This window comes from Brachypodium distachyon, chromosome 4 (genome assembly GCF_000005505.3).
Source record: "Brachypodium distachyon strain Bd21 chromosome 4, Brachypodium_distachyon_v3.0, whole genome shotgun sequence".
NCBI classification, from domain to species: Eukaryota; Viridiplantae; Streptophyta; class Magnoliopsida; order Poales; family Poaceae; genus Brachypodium; species Brachypodium distachyon.
The window spans coordinates 46,116,277-46,138,592 of record NC_016134.3 but is presented as its reverse complement, the minus strand read 5'-3'; the positions used below and the strand labels follow the sequence as shown (position 1 = coordinate 46,138,592).

At 44.0% G+C, this 22,316-nt stretch overlaps 3 protein-coding genes and 1 long non-coding RNA gene across 4 annotated transcripts; 3 read left to right on the top strand and 1 right to left on the bottom strand.

Annotated features, from left to right (window-relative positions):
* Positions 1–746: 746 nt before the first annotated feature.
* Positions 747–3,056, top strand: LOC100826071 (translation initiation factor IF-2). The gene is made up of 4 exons (XM_014902425.2): positions 747–1,281; positions 1,396–1,461; positions 1,553–1,618; positions 2,121–3,056. The coding sequence occupies exons 1-4, from the start codon at positions 844–846 to the stop codon at positions 2,664–2,666; spliced, it is 1,116 nt and encodes a 371-aa protein (XP_014757911.2). The 5' UTR covers positions 747–843; the 3' UTR covers positions 2,667–3,056.
* Positions 3,057–8,205: 5,149 nt separating this feature from the next.
* LOC100840573 (TLD domain-containing protein 1) lies at positions 8,206–12,746 on the bottom strand. Its single transcript, XM_003578841.4, has 8 exons — positions 12,562–12,746; positions 12,333–12,435; positions 12,111–12,218; positions 11,513–11,598; positions 11,056–11,294; positions 9,510–9,699; positions 9,045–9,228; positions 8,206–8,890 (listed from the first exon to the last, which is right to left on the bottom strand). Exons 1-8 carry the CDS (start codon positions 12,624–12,626, stop codon positions 8,585–8,587), a joined length of 1,281 nt encoding a protein of 426 aa, XP_003578889.1. The 5' UTR covers positions 12,627–12,746; the 3' UTR covers positions 8,206–8,584.
* A 585-nt stretch (positions 12,747–13,331) lies between these two features.
* On the top strand, positions 13,332–19,327 carry LOC104584784. Its single transcript, XR_732736.3, has 5 exons — positions 13,332–13,977; positions 14,127–14,171; positions 17,255–17,324; positions 18,417–18,667; positions 18,785–19,327. It is a non-coding gene; the product is annotated as an uncharacterized LOC104584784 (long non-coding RNA).
* A 138-nt stretch (positions 19,328–19,465) lies between these two features.
* Positions 19,466–19,825, top strand: LOC100840266. The gene has a single exon (XM_003578840.4). It carries the CDS (start codon positions 19,466–19,468, stop codon positions 19,823–19,825), a length of 360 nt encoding a protein of 119 aa, XP_003578888.1.
* The last annotated feature ends 2,491 nt before the right edge of the window (positions 19,826–22,316 follow it).

The window sequence follows — 22,316 nt, the reverse complement described above, 5'->3', positions numbered from 1 at the left end:
TGAGAATTTGTGTCCTATTTTTTTTATAAATTGTTTCATCGCAGGGTCTAATTGTTTATCATCTGTGTACGTGTGGGACCAACACCGTATCGACTTGAGGGGTTACGACGACTTGGACATGGGTAAACTTACAAATTGCCACTCCGTATCCTGCTTCTCTGTTCGTCGTTCCCGGCCTGCGGCTGCACCACGGTCATATCGACCTTAACAGATGAGACCCAAAGTCCCCAAAAGGCCACGACGCAGCAATCACACGCTTGCCCCCCTTGACCCGCCTGGCCTGGGAACAAGTTACGGGCCAGCGAATCAATCAATCGCTCGCGCGCAAACCGACCGAGGAGCTTCAGCGCGGTCTTCCAGGCACGTCCCCTCCGTCTGCCCTGTCCCATTCACACGCGGCACACCGCTTCCCCAGCCCTCACTGACCGCCCCGGCCCCAATTGCAGGCGCACACCAGCGCTCTGCTTCTCCTTCCCAGCCGTGGGGTTGTCCACGTGTACGTCCGATGCGGCCACATCGATCTAGTCCCGCTGACAGGCCTGGCCCACCGAAACCAGACCTCTCGCATGCAAGCATGCAGGGGGAGCTCGCGAGGCACGTGTCCATCCTGGGCCTACGTGTGCGTCCTCCGGCGATGTCCTGTGGCTCCTTTACGTGGCGCGCGGGCATGGGCCGGGGAAGCGGATGTATGTATTTGAGCCGGGCTCTGCTTCCTCTCCTCCGGCCACCGCCCTTCCTTCCTTCCATCCCCTTTCTTTGCCATTCATTAGCAGGAGGAGCAGTAGTACAAGTAGGGGACCCATCCCAGAGCCCCCAGCCGCGGCAGATGCCAAGATCGCCCCCATGGCTGGCAGCAGTCAGCGGCAATGCCGGCGAGGCGTCTCGGCGGGCGGCGGGGACGAGGACGTGGAGCTCGACGCGGCCATGGCTCTGGCCGACATGGCCGGCGCCGTCGCGGGAGCGCCGCCGCAGCCGCAGGCTGAGAGATCAGGTGCCCATGGTGAGTCTGAAGAGGAGGAGGCGAGCACGAGGCTGAGCCTGGAGCTGGGCAGGGTCGGCATCCAGGGCGCCGCCGCAGCCTCGTCGCCCTGCTCCAGCAGCTCCAGCGCCGGCGGTTGCCCCACGCATCAGCAAGCACTCCCGGCGGTGGCCGCGCCTGGCGCCGGCTACGGCGCCAGGCCCCGGCATAGCACGCTGACGGAGGCGGAGAAGGAGGCGAAGCGGCTCCGGCGCGTGCTCGCCAACCGGGAGTCCGCGCGCCAGACCATCCTCCGCCGCCAGGTTAGCTAATCAGAAAACAATTTCTTGGCTCTTGTTCTTTAGCACAAATCGCAAATCAGAGAGAGCAGCAGAGGGTGTTCGAATTTCATCTTGTTCTTGATTGATTCGTTCCAGGCGATCCGGGACGAGCTGGCCAGGAAAGTCGCCGACCTGTCGTCGCAGAATGAGAGCATGAAGAAGGTGCGCAAGAACTTTGTCTACTACTATATATGCAGTGTCATATTTTTCCTTGATGCAGTACTAATTATGAATTAATTTGTTTGGTATGCAGGAGAAGGAGACGGTGATGCAGGAGTACCTGACGCTGCAGGAGACCAACAAGCAGCTGAAAGAACAGGCACGACACTACAGTACTAGTCATCGTCTATCGCTTTCGTTATTCTAATTAAGTTTTCCTCTTTTGTCACCGTTGTTACAACTGTTAGGCCACACATAACCTAGCTAGCATGTTCGGAGCCTCCAGTTGTGCCCCCTGAAAACCAGCCACATGCATCAGGACCGCTGCACTTTTCTTCTTCCTGGTAGTCGCGACTCCATCGTACAGACAGGCGTACACCTGCTACTAGTCGTTGTCGAATTTTGGGACCAAATTAGTGTCGGATTTTGCTGGTGACATCTGTGTTTGGTTACTTTGTTCGATAACCATGTCTCTGTCACACCCGTGTTTCTGTATTTGGCTTTCTGCCAAGAATTTCACTTCCCTTCCCTTCTGCTGCGTCAAGTTGCTGCACGCTAGCTTCTCGTACTAGCTAGAGCCAGTGGCTTGTCCTTGTCCATGGATGGATGTTTGAAGCTTTGCCGGTGCTGAATCATAATCTTGTAAATTCCTGTTTCTGCAGGTTGTCGCCAAGACGGCGGACAGGTCGCCATCTCCGGTGCCGATAGCCATGCCCACGGGCACGGCAGAAGCACCGGCGCAGCGAGCAGAAGCCTCCCAACAAGCGGCGGCGCCACCGCCGCCGCCGCAGCCGGGCTTCCTGTACGCCACAGCAGGACCGTCCTCGGCGCCAGTTCCCGTGCCGTACGTCTGGGGCACCTGGCCGCCGGGGTACGAACCACCGGCCGCCGGCGCGCCGCCGCCGCCACTCTGCCTCCCGCCCATGGGCGCGTGGTACTACCCCGCGCCGCCGTCCTACGCCGCGCAGCAGTCGTTCGCCGGCGCCGGCGGGAGCCCGGTTGGATCTGGCGGCGGCGGGACGGCCGGAGAGGAGGAAGACGACACCGACGACGGCGCCGACCCGTGCTCGCTCACGCTGGGGCTGGAAGTGGGCGGCAATGGCGGCGGCGGCGGGCGCGCGGACAAGGCGGCGACGGCGGCGGAGGCGAGGAAGAGGAGGAAGGAGCTCACCAGGATGAAGCACGCGCGGCCCGGCGGAGACGAGTAGCTCGGGCTCTGCTCTTCTCTGGCGCCATTGACGAGTCACGGACAGCTCCACTATATTGTTTTCGCGGAGGCGGACGCGGCGCAGCTGAAGCTTAAGCTGAGCTGATAGCCTGATGGCTGCTGCCTGCTTCTGATCGATCGTTTCATCTGGTTGTTCACGGTTTTAGCAAAGTTATTAGGAAGTTATTATCGGTCTTTTGTTCTTGAAATGCTCCTCTTCTGTTTACGAATTATTTTGGCAATCTTCTGTATACAAAAAAGAAATGGTAGCAGGCTTGAAATGTAGCACCCGATCGAGTCGTGTAACAATTCATTTATGTAGAATTTCCTTCTAATCTAAGATCAGTGTAATACTTGTCTCATTGTATTGGCAACTGAGCTCTACCCGTATTATCTGTCCCAAGCTCAGCCACCATGGACTTCTTCATCATCGATTTATAAGTAAAGAATTGACACAACCAATTTAATTACAGTAACTAAATCTCTGCACCTTGATTACGTCGCATTCCTATTAGCAGGATAGATCTCATCAAAATTTCATGTCATATCTACGTGCAACTTCTCAGTTTCCAAATTCCTCGATCCAAGCAAGAAGTCAAACACACTTGGAACTACAGTACTCAAACCAGAGCGCCGATGATATACGTGGGACGAAATTTCGTCGGACTCACGTGCGATACTACGTGGCGAACATGGGTTGGTTATTAACATACATGGGCTGGGTCTTGAGCGACCCCCGCAGAGAAACGAACGAACCCAGCATCATACGACTATCGGACGACAAAAGCGTCGTACGTGAGGCAGTTTCGGGTGAAAAACAGCAGTGCTATACGTACGGCAGTTTCGGGTGAAAAACAGCAGTGCTATACGTACGACGAAATTTCGCCGGACTCACGTACGACACTACGTGGCAAACATGGGTTGGGTATTAACATACATGCTCTGGTTGACCCTGGGCATTTGATTTCCGAAACTGCCTCACGTACAACGCTTTTGTTGTCCGATAGTCGTACGATGCTGGGTTCGTTCGTTTCTCTGCGTTGAACCCCGTGCTCAAGGCCCAGCCCATGTATCTTAATATCCAACCCATGTTTGCCACGTAGTGTCGTACGTGAGTCCGACGAAATTTCGTCGTACGTATAGTACTGCTGTTTTTCACCAGATCAAATTGTGTGGTCCAGATAGACAATGATTCCATTAGAATGTATCTCTTGCTCAAATGGAAGTAGGTGTAGTCTATGAAATATAAATTTTAGAACCTCACATTTGCTAATACTAGATTTTCAAATAATTAACTAAGGTGATTTAGACCTATTTGAGATTAGTCATGGAAACAGAACACATCCGTAATTGAACACTGTCCAACTCATAACATAGTCAAGCATCAAGCCCTTTGACACATGCGGTACAATTTTGATCAGATTTCTTTTTTTTTGACCGAAAACTGTATGAGAGGCTCGGACAAATATATATAGACACACACACACAGCGCAGCACGGGGGGAACAAAGGGAGGGAAAAGGAAAAAAACTCACTCAGGGCACAAAAGCAACAGAGATGAGCCAGGCCCTTAGCGCCCAATTTAAACCTACAACTCTGATTCGTAAAAGAGACTTTGAGCTTTAAGAGCCAAGCCTGAACAGAAGGGGTGACATTATTAAAGATGAGGTCATTTCTGCATTTCCAAAGTTCCCACGCAGCAGAAAGGAAGATCTCCTTGTAAAGATCCTTGTGCATACAGTTCTTGGAGTGTCGAATGTAAGCCATGAAGGGGGGGATCCGGCCCGAGGCTAGTCCAGTCCAGGCCAATCTTGCGCCAGCAATTTATACTGAAGTCACAACCGAAGAAGAAGTGATCTCTGGTTTCTCTAGCATGCCTGTTACAGCAAGCACAGGTAAGGATCCCATCTCTGTTGCAAAGGCGACGATCCATCAGGTCCCTGGTGTTGAGCCGATCACAAGCGAGAAGCCACATGAAGCCTTTAATTTTAGGAATACAACGATTCCTCCAAATCCAGGTGAATTGAGAGTCAGTGTGGGTACGGGGGAAGTGGTACTGATAGTAGAGCTTCGAAGTGAAAATTCCATTGCCCCATTGACAAAGCCATAAATCTGTTTCCTGAGGCTCAAGGTGAGTGCGAGCCACGTAGGCCTCAACTTGCTGGAATTCCTGAAAGGCCAGATTGGAAAGGGGTAAAGCGAAGTGGTCCAAGTGGTCTCTGGCCAGAGCAAAGTTGGAGAGGGTAATGTTCTTATCAATGGCAAAGGAGAATGCCCTGGGAAAACGGCTACAGAGGGGCTCACCAGCCCAGACATCTTGTCAGAAGGAGAAAGATTCCCCATTGCCTGGCCTTAGAAGAGGCTTTGAAGGCAGGGATAAGTTTAACCAAATTTTGATTAGATTTCCAACCTGGAAATGACCCCAACGCTAATTTTGGTTTTTATCTTATGCATAACTCAAGAGGGTTGCTTTTTATTTGATCTAATAATAGACACCTTTTGTATCACTCAAACTAAATACCTATTCTTTAATGCAATTGTTATTAATCTCTAAAAGGTGCTTGAGGGATTAGATGCTTTCATATGTATGATTCGTGTACAATCATGTAACACTCCAAGAAGACCTTAACGGATTGTATGTGTATACCAGAAAATGATTATTCACACTTGTGATGTCTTGCAATTTTTATAAATCATATATTTACGCTTTCATGATGCGATTTTAGTTGTTATATAAATGTTGAAAATATAACGAAACAAGTAATGCAAAACAAACATTATATTAAACAATATAGTTCTTACTGAATCGATACATAATTCGTAAATACATTTAATGTCTCAATTATACCGAAAGAGGAATAATGTAATCTAGTACACTAGTAAAAACAACTAATAATATGCTAAAGTCTATTTAATTTTGATGCATAGTCTGTGTTAAGTAGGTTTCTAATAACCAGGAAGCATAAGAACAAAGTTCTTTGTGACAACATCTAATGGTAATTTCTGCTGATCCTGCGACTGCGCATATATCTGCAAAAGGTTAATGATGATTTTGTCAGAAGAATTTTAAATTTTAATGCACACAAAGAGATACAAACATAATGTTTTATGTGATGACAATAGCTACCTTTAATAGTCACTTTGTCTCGTGGTTCCGCAGATGATTCAGATAGTAAATATATTATAGCACCGGCTATTGATATAGCATTCCTCCTGAAAATGTAACCAAACAATAAATATACAAACTAAAAAAACAATACAATGATTATACATTCACAACCAATTTTTGTATTCAACATTAAAGATCTATGTATTAAGATGTCTTATAGTGCACAAATCTAAGACTGTGATCACCAACGACATATGTATATCAAATATATTTATCAAAAATATTACATTGAATGGTACCTTATATCAAGTCTTTCCACTCGATTCGCTGCTTCTTCGGCTGCTTGAATAGCTTGGATTGTCATGCCAAGGGTGGAACAAAAACGTCGCTACAAAATTGTGAATGACACGACAAAAATGTTAACATATATATAATATCAAATTAAAGACATTTGTAGGACTAAAAAAAGTATAAATGGATGTCGATAATGACATTCATAACAAATAAGATGGTGTGAAATAAGTAAGAAAATAATTACCACAAGATCTCTGGGAAGAACACTATTGACTTCCATGCATTTGCCTTTGTGGCCTTCAATATGTTGTACTAGTAAATCTTTTGCTCGAGAAACTTCTTTCTTTGAGACTCCGTCAGTAACGGTGCAAATCTCTATTTTATATAAAAATTAATCAAACCAACAGGTTATCATTGTTATATGATAAAGCACCCGCAGATGGGCTTCACGGGTTTTACCTTTTATGGTTCGAACCTTATTAGCTTGCCTGCATGCTATGTACAAGCATGCAGCACACACCGAATGTTTCTTCCTTATATTAAATAGCTTATGTTCTTTTGCTTTTTTGTATATATTTTTTGCTTGAGTCTGTATGCTATCGACAATCCCCAACCTACAAAAAATGCAGTTAGTAATTTCGTTTACCTGGTTATTTGCAATTAGCTTTATTATTTCAATGTAGTACAAGTATTAGAACTATAGTAAAGTAAGGACGAGTCACCAAATGTCAGTAACTTAATGTTCACATGCAAACCTAATAGATGATTTCAATAAATAAAGATGGCAATTATATCAATAAATTTTAAAATATATTTATCTAGATATAAAAAAGCATCCGGTCAAAAAAAATATAACAAAAGCAATGAATTTACCTGTCCGCCATATCAGCTATGTAATTAAATGCATTGTCAGATTGATGAGAATAGAAATCAACACTCTTTTGTAGATTGCCACAAAAAGAACGACGATTATCAAATACTTCTGGCCACAAAATAGTGGAATCATGTTTTGATTCGAGATTGCTAGTTGAGTCTCCAACACAAAAGGGGTCATAATTATCATCTTTTGATGCAAAGTGGGTAAAAGTATGCGGATTAGCTTTCTCCTCGATGTAATGGCTATCCAATACAAGACCACACTCCGAGCATATGGTGTCTCCACTTGCACGGTCGAATACTATCACTGTGCTAAGATTACAATCTTTACAGTATGATGATTCCATCAGAACGTGGATATGAGCAAGCACAAGATCACTTTGAAACGTAAATTTGGTAATTGCATGCTATAACTTTATTGTATAAATCAACCTACCTAAATATCAACCACACCGCCTCAATATAATTGCTAGTGTGCTATTCCACACATCTAAGATATTTAGCCTAAATGACGTTTTCGTATGACTAATCAATAGATTTTTCTAGGAGCTCACAATAAATTGTTTGGCATATGAAAACTTATACGGCATACTGTAGTGTTAACTACCATGACATAGCACAAATAGTGTGATAAGACTACAAAGATCTACGGATACATTAAATAGGACAAACTTTTCTGCACAACCAATATTCATGTACGAGTAATATTTACTTACAATGCCTGCTAAACCCTATAAGTTTGTTACAAGTCATGTGCAAGTGAAAAAAGAGAGTACATTTAACCTCTCTCAAAATTTCGTACTCCACTTGAGATCGTACCAACTACCAAGAGAGTGATACCCCAGTACAGTACACATAATGTCTCATCATCTACATATTCGAAATGACAAATTTGATCCCACTGACTAACCTCAATCAGGTAGGCATGCAATAAATTTCTAATGTATAGTCACTATATGATGCTACCTTCATGCCTCTACCATACTTTATCCACTGACCACTGCCCAGCGAGGCAGGAGATGGTGACAGACGGTGAGATAGCACTTGGAGCAGAGGTAACGAACTGCAGTAACATAAATATACTAACATGGAGCAAGCAAGCACGGCGACAACAATGATCCCTGTCGTGGAGACCTGAGAAGGCATAAACTCTCGTAAACGAGATGCGCCAACGGTATTAACACCACATAGTCAGAGAAAAAAGATAATAGTGGAAAGGACTTATGTAAATAAGGGGACACAAACTAACACGTGTTATGCCCTTTCATCCAACAAAAAAAAAACTAACACGTGTTCCTTCCACATCAAAATGATAATTCCACCTCAATGCATCTTACACCTGCATAATTTTTTATCACATTCTATACATTCATCACTCAGCTATACAGTCGGTTCGTCCCTTGCTCTCGAATTGGGCACAAGTACGTACGTGCTGGAGCTATACAGTATAGACAAACAACTTCATGCAGCTAAATCAGGTCACTCTGGATGAAACAAAAATAGTGAGGAGCTGAAACGCAGGAGCAACAATCATATACTGAGAATGAGCTGTAAAAATATGCAAGTCTAGGTATCATTTTCTGTAAAAATGAGCTGCACACAACCTCCAAAATATCCGAGATCTTCATCTTCTTTCACTCCTCAGTCACTCGAACTCGCCAAACCGACCAACTTCAGCATGTTCCTGTCCTCCTTGAATCTTTCGAGGACTGTCCCCTTGACAAGCTCTGGCCTATCTTCATTTGATCCTTTCACTTGTATCCCCCAGCATTCAATAACTTCTGGCCTGAACCTGTTTGTCTTGGAAAGTGGAGGACCGGTGAACGTGCTGGAGGTAAATGAGTGCCCTTGATCGAAACTCGCAGATAGGAAAAGCCCAAAGTGATGTGGCTTCCCTCCAAAGCCAATACCGTTGGGAATGCTCTCAGATGTGAAGTTTACAGCACACTGTCAAAATAGCTAATGATGTAAAATCCCTCTCTTAAATCATTTTTGTTTGGGAGATTTATCTAAACATATTTGTCATATCAAGAAATACAATCGTTGATTGAGAGATAATGAACGGCACAAGTAAAGAAAAAAAAAGTTAAGATAGGCATACCCATTGTAAATTTTTGTTTGCTCCTGTAGGGCGGAAAATGGATGCTTCAGGATATAACTTGAAAAGGAATGTCTTCATGTCACCATAAAAATCACTGTGCCTTTCCCAAGGTTGTGATGCGTATGCACCATAAATGGATCCTTCTGTATCTTTAATAACTAGAACAGTCTGTGCATCTCCATTCCTATAAAATAAGACACATTTCCGAAATTACGTACTCAAAAAATCTACACATAACGGACCATCATTCGCATAAAGTTGGAAGGCTCGCTCCCATTATATATAGTGAGAATTGACATCAAACTATGTTTCCTTGTGCATGATTAGTTATTGAAATCATCACGCCTTAAGGTAGAAAAATAGTTTCATTATGCCACTTCTGTGTTAGATAACAGGCCTTCACAAGTAAAACTCAGTTAGGAAAATGAGCAGTGAAAATCATGTTTAAGACTTCTGAGTACTCACGTTACATTGCCCAAGAAAGTGTTGAAGCTCTGTCCATGAAGAGAACTGTGATATAATAACTTCCACTCTTGCACGTCATGTTGAGAAAAGCCACCACCAATATGCCAAGCATACTCTTTATTTAGAAGTAGCAACTCAGAAGAGATGTTTTCTGGATAATGAAGTAGCGGTACTTCGAAACCAGATCTGCCTACAAATTAACACAAAACACAATTCAACAAAAGCAAGTGAAGACATAACATAAACATTCAGGGTAGGGTTGACTTTTAACATTTGTATGTTCAGCAAATGTTCAGACTAAAATTTTCAGGAACCGGTGATACATGTTTTTATATGGTCCAAAGTCCAAACAACTTAAATACTAAAAACATGCTAGAGGAACAAACATGTAGGCAGAGACAGCATGCACGACAGCATAGGAACCAGTGGGTCAGGATAAGAATCATGATGTTTCTAGGTTTATGGTCTACTCGGAACAACAGAACAGAAGACAAAGAGATGCTCTCATAAATTTCAAAAATAAAGAGAGACCCTCATGTACAGGCTGGCAAGTCAATCTTCAGGAAGAACCATAGAGGGATTAGAGGCTTCCGATCCCAAGGTCAGCCACTGACTGTACTGTTCCAGAAGATTAGCCACGACATGTGCCATTCACGAAGAGTCGATTCACAAACTTGTGCTAAAGCACATTAGCGACGGTCAAGTACATGGCCTTTATCTGCCACGCTGGTGCCCAATGTAGCACTAATACCAGTCTGATTTCCTGCTCCTCCTCCATTCTCGATGTCTAATAGAAAGTGCGCCAAACTTCAGTTAATACACAAATGTAACTTGAGTCATGTATTAGTTCTGGAGTTCCAGTTGCGTGCTTTTGCAATGCCATTTAAAGGAAAATGTTTAATTGCCTACACCCTATATGTAGGCTGTAGAACAATTACTTAGTGGGATCGTAGACTACTGGAATGTTTTTATTGTGTTACTGAGGACCTATTGACATTTTCAGCTTCTTGGCAACAGCATCGTGTCTTTGAGAAACACAAGAGGACTGAGATGTTTGTAACTCGAGTCTAGAACCAAGAACAGTGGAAACTCAAGATTATTTGATTTGTCACGGTCTTGATGGTGAATGATGAATGGTGATTCCAAATATAAGTAGTATGTTAAGATCGGTAAATCTATGTCAACTATAGTTACACATAAAAGATACTTTGGTGCTTAAGAGTTAAGACCAAGCTCTACTTCTTTCTGTAATGTCTGTGGAAGCACATGGCTTTCCTGGACCCCTAGCTCCATACCAGAGGAAATGCAAAATAGCACAAACTTCACTTACCTGTTGAGTGGGAACAGGGCGAATTTTTAGGACCGAGGAAAATTTTGAAGAAAATGCCAGTCCCTTCCCTTCATATGTACACACTGAAGCAACACCATTTTCACTTTCTACCGCATATTTATTTAAATGGACTAACTAGGAAACACTACCCCTCACAATGTAGCTACAAGGAACACGCTTCTTTTTCAGGAAAATCTACAGGATGAAAGCACAGACCTGAATCAGGGGGCATCAACAAACTTCCAAGGAACTTCCTCAATGATGGCATGACAATACACCAGTTTCTAAAGTCTGATAATGACATAGACTTCCCTGAGACCCCTTCAACATCCTTTGAAAATGCTGCGGAATTGAGAAATGTTTCAAATGCCCTCTTGTTTGAACCTCCCCTGGCTTCCTTGTTTTCTGTAAATATGGTTTCATGAATGGACTCCAATACAGATTCCATATCAGACCTGGAATGCATGAAAAGAATGCAAGAGTTAGTGCTTCATCAAGTAAAACCTACAGGAAAAAAAATATAAGAACAGATAGAGTCTTTGCAAAAATACAAAGTAGAAATTGTTTTATTAACATAAACAAACCATTAGCTCAGCACTCAGCAGGGTAAGTACTTGCTAATACCAACATATCAGAAGAAGAACCAGTTCATGCTAGCACAGTCAAGAAATACCTAGTTAAGACACCGTCACCCTTAACATCACACAATTGATAAATGAACTCATCAGCTTCATCTGGAGTTCCCCTTTCATATGTTGCCTACATGTTACAAAGAAATGGATGTCAAACAGGAACAAGAGAGAAAACCTAGAATGACATATTTTTGACGAAAAAAAAACTAGAATGACATATGGCATTCTTATTTCTTAGCATTGGGAAGTGAGCATCATAAGTTTGTATTGCATAAATCAAGTATATCAAGTTCATCATACTAAATTAGTATAGCAACTGAAGAATAACAAAATTATGAATTACGATGTTACCGAATCGAAGCAGTGTGTTCATGTATCAAACCAAGCTAACAGAGCAATCGGTTCAGAAAATATCAAGTGAATTCAGTCCCAACATCTAGCCAAACTTCAAACAACATATGCCACGGCAACACATTTTCCCTTCCCAGTGCAAAATCAACACAGGTAGCATACTAAATTGAAACATTAAACTTGCATCGCGTTACAAATCCATTGAGAATAAGCTAATACCACCAAATTCATTGAATAACAAAATGGTAATCGAATCAGAGTCAGGAGGTCGGAGAAAAGGGTACCTACTTTGGAGATGATCAAACCCTCGAAGGTGACCCCATCTTCCCCGCTACTCTCCTTGGTTACCAACTGGAACAACCTATCGCCGAGCGCCCCGCGTACCCCGAAGTACTCCTGCGCGAGATGGAGTAGATTACACACCCCCCATTAGTTAGAACCTCGAATCCGGATCCAAACAGAATCACATCCCAATCAGGGGGAGGGGAGGGGGTGTGGGTGCGAGCTCACGAGGAAGACGGGGCGGGAGACGGCGCCCCCCTGGGTCCCCGACTGCGCGGCGAGAGAGGCCAACCGCGCGCGGAGGTCGTCCAGCGCCTGCTTCGAGAAGGCCCTGCGAAGAAGAAGCGGAGACAGCGAGCGACGAGATCACGACACGGGTTCCAGCGGGACGGGTGATGGGAGGAGCAGTAGGACTGTAGCAGCAGTCAGCTAACCGAGGGCGGGGCGTCGAGAGTACCTGGCGGCCATGACGAAGCGGGCAGAGGAGGAGGCGGACGAGGTGGAAGCCTGTGAGTTTCCCATCGCCGCTGTCGGCGGCGGCGGCGGAGGCGAGGCAACGGTGCGGTGGCGCCGGGACGTCGTCGGCAGGCAAGCAGCTCCCAAATTCCCAATTCGCCCCTTCTTTTCGTTTTGTGTTAGCCCCCCCTTGCAATTTGCAAATTGCAATGACAGGTGCACGGGCCCGGCCCATCGCGCCACCAAGGGACGGTTTGTTTCAGGCTTGCCGCGTGGCTCTTTGATTGCTTTCTTTCTCTGGATCGTGAGAAAGTTGCCACGATAGCTGATAGCACCCCAAAATCTTGTTCTGAAAAATAAGTAAAAATTGAGTTGATATACCTATAAATCTACTATACCATAAAATTAAAAATACTTCCTCCATCAAACAAAGAATGTTTTAATTTTGACTAAATTTGAATGCTTTTATACACTAAGATTTTGACAAACTTGAGATTTTTTTGTTTGACGGAAGAAGTAGTTAACTTATCGTCAAAGAATTCGATGGTCAAAAGAAAATATCCGGTGAAAAATAACCAACCTGTGGAATTCACATGTAGAAGTTGCAAAAAAAAGTACGATAATAATGTAATGTTCTATAAATATGTAAATTTGATATCAAACTAAAACACATTGCAAAGATATGAATAATAGAAAAAAAATCAATTTTCATTCTTCGTTTGTTTTCTCCTAGCTTGCAAATGCATTTGATTTTTTATTCATGTTACTAGCATTAGCCCATGTTTTTTTTAGAACAAGCCCATGTTTTTCTATATAAAAATTTTCTGTAATGATTTTCAAAACTTATAATGAACCTTTTTCCTTCCACTGTAAGCCAGCCCAAGTGCAGCCCAACTAAGCAGAGGCTTAGAATCTTTGATCCAAACACCGAACAGGCCGAGCATGGTGGATCGAGCCCAGAACTGGCATGTTTGCGCGGGCGAGCGAGCCGCCGACTTGAGGATCGAAGCGCTAGTCCCAGCTCATCGTGCTCTGCTCGCGCGCGCGCACGATCGTCGGAACTGATCCCCCGCCCTCGCCTGAATATTGGACTAGATCCGCCGCTAGAGCTAGAGGCTCGCGTCGCTCGCGGTTTTGCGGCCTACTGGAGCGTTGCCTGGCATGGCAGCTGGCGGCAGCCCTAATGGTGCGCGCCGTGATGCCGACGCCATGTTCGACGAAATGCCGCACCGCACCGCACCCCAGAGGACGGGACGGCGCGGAATTAAAAATTCGTCCCCTCGCTTGCAGTTGCAGGTGTTGTACTCCGGTTCCGGGGTGCGTTGAGGGCAGGTCGCGATGCCTCGGCGAACAAGGGCATGCTACTCGCGTTTTTTGTACGCACGGTACAGAGTTCCAGGGCTGGCTGCAAGGGAGAGTAAGTTATAGCAACCCTGGCCTGTTCTGAAATCTGAATTAGATGCTGAAATCGTATAATTCAGTATTCGATTCTGAAATCCAAGTTATAACAAATATCGTTTATCATGCTTAGTTAACCTGTTCTGTACTGTTTTTCATCAATGTTAGGTGGGCCTTTCATGGTCGAGATAGTATGTCTGTCCAAGTAAGAAGGTTACTACTTTCCTCCATTTTGTTTGCTTTATTAGTTTTTAGCCTTCATATGTGTTTCTACTTTCTGTACCCTTTTTTCAAGAGTAAAATACACCACTAGTCCATGAACTCGGAAAAAATGAACACTTTAGTCCACGAACTCGGAAAACGCACACTTAAACCCCTAAACTGGGACTACTGTGTCACTTTAGTCCAAAAACAGTTCGGCGAGGCTTAAACACGCCATGTGGCCGCCACGCCGGCCTCGGCCAGGACCGCGGGCTGCTACTCGATTTTCTTAGAATTTTTTTGGCTAAATCACCATGCCCGAGTCGCCCGTGAGGGGCAAGGCGGCCGCGCCCATACAAGGATCCTGGGGCCCTGAGAACCACGCCGTTGCCGCCGCCATCTCCCGTAAGGTTGCTATCAAGTCCACAACGCTCAATTTTGACCAGAGGACGCCGGTGAAGGGGTCGCCGAAGCTGACATGGTGGCCATGTGGCGTGTTTAAACCTCGCCGAACCGTTTTTGGACTAAAGTGACGCAGTAGTCCCGGTTTAGGGGTTTAAGTGTGCGTTTTTTGAGTTCGTGGACTAAAGTGTTTATTTTTGCCGAGTTCACGGACTAGTGGTGTATTTTACTCTTTTTTCAAGTACTCCATGTAGGTCTATATACATATCTTGTACATGCTTAGCTATATCTTGTCCAGGACTCGGGAGATGGGATCGCCAGAATATTTTTTTGAGCAGGAATAAAGCACTGCTATAAATTGCTTTACATCTATTGTGCTACTGTACATATCTACCTCTGTGTTCCATAATATTTTGGTCCGTGGACAGCCTTCCTTTTTTTCTCGAGTTGTTTGTACTTGTTTTGGAGAGTTATGGACGAGATTTACTCATCCACGGTGGTACGGGTTGATGGATTAATTCCAACTTCTGTGGTCAAAGATTTGCCATTTCTTTCATTACACCTGCCTTTAAAGCTCTGACCTCTTAAAGGTTGTTGCCCATTTTGAGGGATGCCAGTTTGAAGTGGCTCAGAAATGATAAATATGGGAAAGATTCCTTGTTAAATGGAGAGTAAGATTACAAGTTGCAAATTTTTGGAAATCAATACATTATTATTATGATTACTAATAGTATCTTGATGTTGTGGGTTTATCAGTCCTGCATCATTACTCAGACTTCATCTTATTGTGGTACGGTGGTGGTGTTGAACTGTTGATCTTGTTGGAACAACTTAGGTGTGAAACTTGTGTTTTGTTGAGTGCAATTTTGTTCTTATGCTCAAACATGCGATGGTTATTTTTTACGTAAATGTTCTTGTACAAAAGCGATTTATTGTAATCGTAAAAAGGTGTGTCAGTCAACTTTCCCTCACTTAAAACTAAAAGTTGCATAACAATTACACTTGCAAGCTGCCACTCTTTGAAAATGTGAACTGCGTCCTACTCTGTATGTGATAACAAATGTAGTTGATTTGCTACAGTACATTACTATGAATTTTGTAGCTAGGGAGTTCATAAACATGATTCAGACAACTCTGATGAAGTTGAAGCAACCAAGAAAGAACATTAAAGTGCTCTGCTTTGCAACTGTAGCTGATTTTATTGCATAAAGAATGCATTAATGCAAGCTCTGACTGCCCTGGTGTCTTTTAATTGGTTTGCAATAGTTTCCTCTCGGGAACTTAAAGGCAATCTGGTGATGAGAGGTATCGATTGCGAAATCATTGTCATGGAGTTCCATATGGACCATATCCACATACGACTGGCAAATATCTATTGCGAGTATTGCGTTGTGGTTCCATTGGGCCAGTCTTCACTGTTGATATCTCAAACTGATCCTGAATTGAGTACAATTAGAATCTGAGACGACTGTTTGAGGATCTGCTGGATCTAATCCAGTGAGTGTTCTCTTATACCGTAACCACCAAGTTCTGTTCTTGCCTAGAACAGAAAGTAAGAAGCATTGACAGCCTGAACTCAGTTGTAACCTAATCTCTAGAAGACTGACCTTAAGCGCAAGAAGGTGTTGCATCCTGAATCATGAAACTATTCTCGTCAATCTTTTTCCTCTTCAGTGTAAAATGGCATTGTCCAAATTTGCTAACTTGTAAGCTAGATCGTATCATATTCATATACTTGTTTTTTTCTTCAAAAGAATAGCGTTGTAACAATGAGATATATGGGGATATGTGTATCAGGAAGTTACCCCGGTTTTTGCATTTTTCTACTAAAAACTCAAGGATACTCTATGGGCCAATACAAGGATTTTCTATTTTGCTACTTGCTTGTACATTTATTCATTGATTTCTTATTTTGCTAGTATACTTAACACATCATCTAGCACATTTATTCACAGATTTGCTGGTACATTTATAATTCACTCACTGATCTGTTGGTCCATTTATTTATTGTTTGGCTGATTGCTAGTACGTTTATTCGCTTGGTTGAAGTGGCATCTAGTAGATGCAGTAAGGCATGAACTAATCTCATTTTCTGATCATCTAATATTATTTACATGAAGTATATGCACACTCACCGTATCCCTGTGTCCTTGCTTTTGGAAATATCGCACCTCCGAATTGCCATACCGTATCTTGTATCGTTGCAATGTAGAGTTCCAGGACCGTTCCCTTTCTTGTGTTGTTAGCAAAACAACAAGGTCAGCAAAACTTTGAGCTTAATTTAAGGAGCTATTGTTTGTGATAGTCAGGAATCTTGGCATCCCAATTAGCAAGGCTTGTAGCTGCAGGTCGTTTCTTCCGGCTTCTAACCAGGATTTAGCTGCATTTTTCGCCAGCCATACCAGTTCCTCAATGGCAGACATTCTTGGAAAATTTTCTTGTTTCTTTCCTTCCCCGACATGCGTGGGGTCAGAATGATGATGGTTCTAATGCGCAGTCTTGTGCCAATTGCCATGCTTGTAGTGTCTCACTCCACTATTGTTGTACCTTCTATGGCCTAATAAAGATATATTTATTTCACGAAAAAAATACTACTTCGTATTAGTTTTAATTGAATGATATGTACAATAGATGAATAGAAGGTAATGTATCCAACTGATTTTCCTGTATGTTGTTATGTGTATGCTTTTCAGCTCTACATGTCACTGGATCCCTTTCTACGGAGCTTGTCTCAATTATCATAAGAGAGGGAAGCAAACTGAGGTACCATATTAAATGTTTTTGGTATTTCGTATAGCAATCATCATCAGCAAAGGTAACGAATTGCAAAGCATTATCATCAGTCTGCAATCAACTTTGTTATGCCATTTTGAAATTCACAACCTAGCATGGCATCTCCTCTTAGTTGAGCATAGGCATTGCAGAACATATCCTATAATGTTGCTTACTAGTCAAACATTGTAACCTTCTATAAATGAACTCGGATAACAGAGAATATGATTATGTATTTTAGTTTAGAACTCTATGCAATAGGCGGCTAAAGTTCCAGAAGAAACCCACATGTAGTCTAGTACTGTAATTAAGTCCCCTGAGTTGAGACTTGTGAGGACCTTCATTAAACTGCCCAGATGATAAAGAATGCACATAGTGTCATAGGGTTACATGCATCCAGTGATGGTATTGGACTGTTGGTGCATAGTGCATGAAAACTGGCCCACTAGCACTATCATATACGTACAGATACCACATGTTTGTTTGAAAAGTTCTTCTGGATATACTGTATGTAATAAGGTCAAATCCTATCGGCCCCATTGGTTGTTAACCTCCATTCTGCTCCAAAACCATTTCTCCCCTGTTATATATACATGCATTAGATCATGATGTCCATGTCTAAAATTGTAAACAAAGGTAAACACCCTAGAACTCTTAGCTTCCATCACTGCTTTTGATTATATGCTCTATTTAACTTGACTAATAATTTCATAGCTTGCTATCAGTCTAATCGCTTATCCTCTGTGATTGTATAGTTAGGAGTATAACATGGGTGAGACATCTTGCAAGCCCATCATGGGTGTGTGCTGAAAGTATGGACTTTGGAGAAAATTAGTGCTGAATGGAAATATAATTTTGATAAATTTTCATTCGGACATATTTTAAATCGGTTTGGGCGAAAATGAAAATGGGTACAATTTTAATGTTATACCTATTTTATTTTTAGTATGATTTATACGTATCAAATTTGTAGAAATTTACAATAGTTGCTGCATTTCTTGTCTACTCCAGGTTCCTGCAGAGCAAGCATTACAGCAAAGATTTCTCTACTCTAGCATCTCACTGCTATCTTTTTTTCTGTAGATACTACAATGCTACCCTGAGTCAACCCTACAATGCCATAAATTTTCTTGTCAGATCATACTGGCAAGAGCTAGTAAACTCATCTTTGCAAGTACTCCAGTAAGAATTGAAATAAAGATGCAATAGGGTTATAAAAGCTTGGTTGTTTTTGGGTGAGATGTCATTTCACATCAAATTGGAGTTAATGGACTGCTGGATTTCATTGAAGAGCAAAGGGCATTGAACCGCAGGCTGCAAAGATATGTGTATCTGTACGACCTCGCCGCTCACTTAAAGACGCTATTTACCTAAAGTGGCACATCTCCAATTTAAGATATATTTACTCACATAACCAGTGACTCACTGATGCGCTACATTTATTTTGCTAGATGGAATCCTTTCTAGCAGCTGCGGTGTAAATTGCGTCAATAAAGGGGCGTTCAAGATGTTAACACTGCACAGAGCTGTTGCCAACAGCACCGTGGCGTAAGATGCTCACATGTATTGGCAACTTTGCCATGAATACATGGGGAGGAACCACAAAGGGAAGTAAAATTGGCCTCGCTAATATGACTGAAAAAAACTTGTATCTTCTCTTATAATGATTTACCTTCTTTTACAAAAGGATTTTTGAGTATTTCTCAATAGGTGACTTTTTATGATCGCCAGCCTAGCTAGCTAGAACCATGCTGCAAGATCACAGGGAGTGGAAGCAAGACATGAATAGAAGTTAAGAAGTGGAAGGGGGAGAAGAGGAGGGAGGGAGGGTCATTGCTGTTTTGCATTAATACCAAGTAAAGAGAAGCATTGACCTCTCTCCTACTTGACACGGCTATATAAAGACCCTTGGACCTTTCAAAGTCCGCAACCAAACACATCAAAGCTCTCATCTATCTCTCTTTCTCCCCTGCCCTGATCCCCTCTTCCCAAGCTTCAGGTACTACCAACTCTGCTCTGCTTCGTGTTCTTCTTTCTCATGCAGAATAAAACATCTTTCTTTCCATATAATTGGCAGAGTTTGATCTGACTTGGAGTGGTATTCTTGTTTGTGCAGTGCGGTTGTTTGAGCCATGAACCGGCGCAACGGTAACGGCAGCGGCAACGGGAGGCTGGAGTTGCAGCTGAACCTGTCGCCGCCGGTGGGGATGGAGGTGGACGGCGGCCATGGCCACGGCAACGACGACAGCGGCTCTTCTTCGCCAAGCTCGTGCGTTTCTTCTGACGGCAGCCCGGGAAGCAGGTCGCCGATGCTGATCGGCGCCTGCACGCGCTGCCTCATGTACTGCATGGTCGCCAAGAAGGACTACCCCACCTGCATCAACTGCAAGCAGCCCTGCCTCGTCGACCTCCTCCAGCAAGGCGGCGGCGCCTCTGCCGGACCTGCCGCCGTCTCCGGGGACGGCGACAAGAAGCGCGGCAAGCGCAAGTAAATGAAGATCGGTTGTTGTCTCTGCCCGTCCAGGACAAGTCCAGTGGATGCTCACACGGATGGTCACAGCTCAGGCGGTGAGTGACCGCCGTTGGATCATCCACTGGACAGGGTTGGGTAGCCGTTGGATCGATCCTCGGTAGCAGCTTAGTTATTACAGTACTTCCATTTCTGTTGCTTTGTTGTCATGGGTTGGCGAGTTTAATTAGCGTTATGGCTGTTGTTGCAGTAGTAGGTCTCAAGTTTGTTCGTCTGTAATCCCCTGTTTCATGAAGAAATGCAAGGGGCAATTAAGCCTTTATCAATGTCTCCCTGTAATAACAATGGTTCAAGTCAGATTGTGTCCCATCATTATTGATTTTCGTGTCAAGAACTGAAAGTGTGTTGATTAACCATATGATTTTTGAGTTTTGACATATGATTTACATATAGTTGTGTTGATCATTGGGTAACCGATCAAGAACCGACGGCTCGGATCGATAGACCGTGGGATCAATGGCCGGGCCATGGGTGTTGAAATACAGACAGCATACGCAGCATCGGTCTCGGCGAACTGCGAAGCGCAGGCATTGATGCCCACGGCAGAGACAGACACTGAAACACTGAAAGAAAGCAAAAAAAAAAATTGAATAAACAAGGGCATCATTACCCAATTATGTGTTGTTGTTTCAAGTGCAAGCAAAAGCCGAGCTTTAATCCCCAAAGGACAGGCAAAATCTCTGCGTGCAGGAGAGGATCTGGAGTTCTGGCCCCCCTGCCTCCCTATATTTGTTTCACTTGAGGCACCCACACGAAGCTCCGATGGCCGTCTGATCAGCATCCGACGCCCAAGATTAAACGGAAAGAAAAGAGATGCCGTAGACTTGATGTTTATTTTTTAAAATCTACTGCACGCCTTGATCCTATCTTTTGGAATGCATGCCCATAAACGGCTATAAATTGCGATCGATCGATCGAATATCGATTGAGCGGAGGATAGTTGGATGGATGGATCAAGGAAGACCAAGAAACGGGCCGTTCCTCTTTAATTGCCGAGCCTAGATTTTCCAACATCTATTTTGGAGGCACATATATATAAATAGGGATCGAGAGCATATAATTTAAGCAGTTCAGTTGGGGGCTTCGGGGAGGGACTTGAATTGTGCAACGTAGAGATAGAGATAGTAACAAATCCACATGAATGCATGCAGTTGGCCAGCCAGCCAGCCGAAGCTAAGCTAAGCTAGCTAGGCATCCATCCATCCCATATATGCAGTAATGGCATATATGCGGTGCAGCTCCATTACTCTCCATCCATCCATCTCCTTCTTCTTCTTCCTCGTTGCGTCACTGCAGCCCCGGTTTAGCGGCGACGGCCAAGAGCTAGCGAGTAATGGCGTACGTAGAGAGAGCTAGCTGGGTAGTACGTACGTACGCTGGCTAGCTGTGCGCTGTGTGGAGATAATTTATTTCAAAAATTTCAATGCAGGCAGGCAGCTGCGAACGGCGATTTCTCTGGGTGCTTACAAATGCACTCATAATGTCCACTGGACGGACGCACACATGCATGCGTCTGCGTCTGCGTCTGCGAGCACTTCTTCCCCGGCCGGCTGCGGCTGCTGCTGCTGCTGCGGTTTAAAGCCACCTGCAGAGTTATTGTGTTGCGTTAGCATCTCTTCTCCTCTCCTCTCCACTGCACTGCACTGCCTGCCGCTAGCTCTGGCTCTCTGCTCGCCCTGAAAAAGAACCATCTCAGTCATCAATTAATTGATTAATCGCAGTGTTGTGTATGATTAATTAAAGCATGACGGGTACTAGTACATGCATGCAGTTTTCTATTTGTAGGGGGAAAAAGAAAGTTATATACTCTAGACGTGTGGTGTGATAATTATCTTGCTTCATAGTATTACCTCCATTCCAGTTAATTTTGCTGTCAGAAAAAACACCTCTACCGGGGCACCGCATGCTTTAGATCTTCTTTCTCTGTGGCAATCGCTGACCAAAAAGAATGGCTGACCATTCGCCGGCACCATTGCTGGGTTCAGGGTGGGACGTTTGGGCGAGGCTGAGGCAGCACAAGGGGCTAGATGGTGTTGAAATATTTGGGCCTGGCCCATCGTAGTTTCAAAAGGCTAATTAAGATATGGGAAGAGCACAAAACGTGTCTCGTCGTCTCACCTTGTGCGTCGAAGGAGAAAGAGTAGTTTGTGCACTTGATCTTCTTATTAGAGCATAAAAAGAGACAGGCCCTGGCCCATAAGTGATTTCTGGAAATCCTCAAAGGCCAATTAAGTGATGGCATGCTAAACGAGGAGAAAAAACGTAGTCTGTGTACTTGATCTTCGGAGCTACTAAGAGGGAGCTAATCATTCAGAGATAGCTCGCCGACTCACTTTTGTTTTTCCCCCTTTGGAAACAAAATGGCGACCGGTCGATCATAATAATGTACGGGGCTGGCTGGCGGGCGGCACACGTATCGAAACGCATATATATGCGCTGCAATTGCATTGCTC

Bases quoted from the DNA above. Each gene is read 5' to 3' on its own strand.
- LOC100840573 (XM_003578841.4), bottom strand. From the start codon at position 12,626: ATGGGAAACTCACAGGCTTCCACCTCGTCCGCCTCCTCCTCTGCCCGC. The intron at 12,219-12,332 runs GTGAGCTCGCAC...CATCTCGCGCAG, and splicing joins TCTCCCGCCCCGTCTTCCTC to GAGTACTTCGGGGTACGCGG. The intron at 11,295-11,512 runs GTATTTCTTGAC...CATGCATTCCAG, and splicing joins GGTGACGGTGTCTTAACTAG to GTCTGATATGGAATCTGTAT.
- LOC100826071 (XM_014902425.2), top strand. From the start codon at position 844: ATGGCTGGCAGCAGTCAGCGGCAATGCCGGCGAGGCGTCTCGGCGGGC. The intron at 1,282-1,395 runs GTTAGCTAATCA...GATTCGTTCCAG, and splicing joins AGACCATCCTCCGCCGCCAG to GCGATCCGGGACGAGCTGGC. The intron at 1,619-2,120 runs GCACGACACTAC...CTGTTTCTGCAG, and splicing joins ACAAGCAGCTGAAAGAACAG to GTTGTCGCCAAGACGGCGGA.
- LOC100840266 (XM_003578840.4), top strand. From the start codon at position 19,466: ATGAACCGGCGCAACGGTAACGGCAGCGGCAACGGGAGGCTGGAGTTG.